Source organism: Cicer arietinum, chromosome 2 (assembly GCF_000331145.2).
Source record: "Cicer arietinum cultivar CDC Frontier isolate Library 1 chromosome 2, Cicar.CDCFrontier_v2.0, whole genome shotgun sequence".
In the NCBI taxonomy this organism is placed as follows: domain Eukaryota; kingdom Viridiplantae; phylum Streptophyta; class Magnoliopsida; order Fabales; family Fabaceae; genus Cicer; species Cicer arietinum.
The window spans coordinates 4,328,862-4,332,512 of record NC_021161.2 but is presented as its reverse complement, the minus strand read 5'-3'; the positions used below and the strand labels follow the sequence as shown (position 1 = coordinate 4,332,512).

General features: G+C 27.0%; 1 protein-coding gene across 1 annotated transcript in view; it reads left to right on the top strand.

The window, feature by feature from the left end:
- The first annotated feature begins 1,766 nt into the window (after nt 1-1,766).
- The window catches only part of LOC101512033 (uncharacterized), a 7,187-nt gene continuing 5,302 nt past the window's right edge, over nt 1,767-3,651 (top strand). Inside the window, exons 1-2 of the mRNA XM_004489482.4 lie at nt 1,767-2,317; nt 3,463-3,499. Of these exons, the coding sequence (XP_004489539.1) occupies nt 1,995-2,317; nt 3,463-3,499 (360 nt within the window). The 5' untranslated portion in view covers nt 1,767-1,994. The remainder of the gene's footprint in view (nt 2,318-3,462; nt 3,500-3,651) is intronic.

The window sequence follows — 3,651 nt, the reverse complement described above, 5'->3', positions numbered from 1 at the left end:
AATAATTATTGTTTTTATTTGTTTAAAATTAAAAGTATTGCTTTATAATAATTTTTTTGGAAAGAAAAAATATTATGTGTAGAATTCAAAAATAAGACATCATCATTTGAGTAAGATTAAAGAGTAGTGTTAGAGTCATACTTTTTATCAATAACATTGAGCCTATAAGAAAGTAGTTTTAAAGTTAAGTTAAAATTAGATTTTTTTTATTTTTTTTTATTGTAAATTATTTTTTTTAAATCATCTTTTTTAATGTCAATAAAATTTATAAAATTTGATATATATATATATATATATATAATATAGCCATTTATTTATTAAAATCGTTGTTTCCGTGCGGACGCACGGGTTACAGACTAGTATATATATATAAAAGAAAAAAAATGTTTAATATGCATAGTTGTAAACTCTTTATTTTTTTCTCAATACTCCAGCACTTAGTTCTCCGATAAAGTTTTTCAAAGTGATATATTGAGAAATGTATTTAACTCTAAAAACATATTTAGTAAAAAAAATAAAAAAAAATATATGGTTTATTTAAGTTAATAATACTAGTAACTTTACCCTTATTTATAAATATGCATCATTATTTTGTTGGTATAAATTAATTTTATATATAGTGAAAATTTATCATTTTGCTACATTATCTTTTTTATTTTTATAGTTAATGGTATGTAATAGTTATATAATGATCTTATTAAATATTTGAGTAAAAAAATGAAACTTTTTGCATTTGAAGAGGATAATATATAATTTTATTTTGATTCCCTCTATGGATAAATCCAATACAGACTTTTGTATATATATATATCCCATTTTTTAAAAAAAATTCCTTAATTGTCCTACTTTGAAAATTATTTTCCCAAATACTCTATTTTTTTTTCAATAAGAGGTCGTTTCCTGGAGAAGCGACCACCTAAAGATCGTTTACTGGAGAAACGACTTCTAACTGAGTAATATTACTTAGTTAGATGTCGCTTCACCAGAAAACGACCTTCTATTGAGTTTCAAAAAATTAGTCTTTACTTTCCCAGGAAACGACCTCATATTAAAAAGAAAAAATAAATAAGACATTTAGAGAAATAATTTTCAAAGCAGGACAATTAAGAATTTTTTTTAAAATGGGATATATATATATATATATACAAAATCCTTAAATATATATCAAAAAAAGTAAAAAATATATTTGCAATAAACAAATATAAAGAAACTTTTTTCATAAAAAAGGAATAAAAAAGAATTTTATAATTACTTTATAAAAAAATACTAAAAGCAAAAAATTTAAGAGAAGGACTATGTTTTAACGAAAACAACATTAATATCAATTAAAATTGTTAAAATTGACATATATAAATCAATAATAGTATAAATCTAAGTTGAGAAATTCATTATTCAAGGAAAGTAAGTGTAAATTCTATGTAAGTGTTTAGTTAATATAAAACTTTTCTCTATCTTTATTCTTTAATAACATCAACAATATCTTTTACTATACATTTTAATATGAATAATAATCTATAACATGCATTGTCTTTTAAAAATAAATTTTAATAATTGTGTTTATTTTTATAATTAATAAAATAATATCAATTAAAAGAAAAATTTACGGTCTTATCTGTATGATAAAAAAAGATTACAAACTATATTAATTCTAAAGAAAATAGTCAAACGTAGTCATAATTTTCAACCATTTATGAACTCGTCTAAAAAAAAGTAAAAAGTAATAATAATAAATTAAAAAAGAAAGCAAGAAGCAAAGTCGACAAATACAATACAACACGACTGAACAGTCTCTTTCTTCTTCGTCTTCTTCTTCAAAATTGAAATTCAAAAAAAAAAGAAAGAAAAAAGTTAGTAACCAAATAATTTACGAATTAAAAATTAGAATCTCAACAACAACTTCACGCGCCGCCTTTTCTCTCTCTAAATCTGAAATCTAACCACCACCGCCGCCGCCGTCACTGCCGGCGTGTTAATCTTTATGAATCAAAGCAACTATGGGCGGAGTAACGTCCTCGATTGCCGCCAAGTTCGCTTTCTTCCCACCGCAACCACCGTCGTACACAGTTGTAGTTTCTGATACAACCTCCAGTGATGGTTCACCGGCGGCGAAGCTTTCGATTCCGGAGGTTCCGATGAAGGAAAACGTGGATGTAGTGAAGTTAAGGACTCGGAGAGGTAACGAAATCGTGGCGGTGTATGTTAAGTACCATAGACCTACATGCACGATGCTTTACTCTCATGGAAATGCTGCTGATTTGGGTCAGATGTTTGAACTCTTTGTTGAATTGAGTAATAGACTTCGACTTAATGTTATGGGGTACTTAACCTTTTTCTTTTTTCTTTTTTGATTTCGTTTTCATTTTTTTGTTAATTTTTTCTTTAACTTTTGAGATTTTTATGATTTGTATTAGATTGATGGTTATATGGTGTTTAATGTATTGATATTTAATTTTAGGTTTATTATTGTTTGAATTGGATATTGATGTTAATTTAATGATGTTTTGCATTAATTAGGTGGTTATTTATGATGATCATGGATTGGGGATGTTGTGTTTGTTCATTAATTGATTTTTCTTTTTTTGTTAATTAATATTGTCAAACAATGGTTATAATGACCATATATCTTAGCAGAATTTGAATAAATCACTACTGTTCAACAATATACTATTGAATAAGTGTTGTCAAATAGCAGCACTATAAAATAGCTTCTGTAGCATAGGAATTTAAATAAGTCGCTATTTTCTGTGATATGCGACTCACAAGAGTTTAATTAATTGGTGTATTAAAGGGTGTAGAGACTTGGTGCAACTATTGAATTTGTCGTTGAGTGATTAGGAGGTCATGGGTTCTAGTCATGGATTTAGTCTCTTTTAAAGGTAAGATTTCTTATAGTAGATCTACAATGGGTGCAACCCTTTTTTGGATCTTGCCATAGCAGGGGTGATTAGCATGTTGTTGTATTAAAGATGGTGTTTTGTGGTTGTTCTGTGAATAAGTTACTATTGATTGATTCCCCCTTTGTTTTGTAATGCAATTATTTTTTTTATGCTTGAAATTGGTAGTGATGATGCCTTTTGTGGTGGTTTTGAACTTCTGATCATAGGACAAGTGCTTTAAGGTTGGTTCCATCATTTCTAGTTAAATGATAGTTGCGAAATCTTAATGATGGTATCGGTGTCAAAAAAGGAAAGAATTTTACTCTTTTGTTGAAGATGTCAGCTAAAGTGATAGCAAATTTTACACACTGTGTCTGTCATAAAGATATATGTTTAGTGTCCTAAAATTGTGATTGCGAGAAATAAAGTAATAAGTGTGAATCTTAAAGTAATAATAATGGTTTTCTTATTCTCAATTGTCATATCTGAAATATTCTCATGTTCTCTTTTGAAATTTTCTTTCATCATAGTGCTTTATATTTTTTTGTTGAATTATATAATATATTAACATCTTTTCTTTTTCCAGTTACGATTACTCTGGATATGGACAGTCGACAGGGAAGGTTAGTTGTCTAACTTTTCAGCCTCTAAGTCTAGCACTCTATTAATATTATAACTGAGACATATCTTTAGACAAACTTTTCTATATTTCATGTTTACCAAGTTTAGATCGGTTCAAATTTCTTCCTACATGCATATTATCTTGATCTGAAAG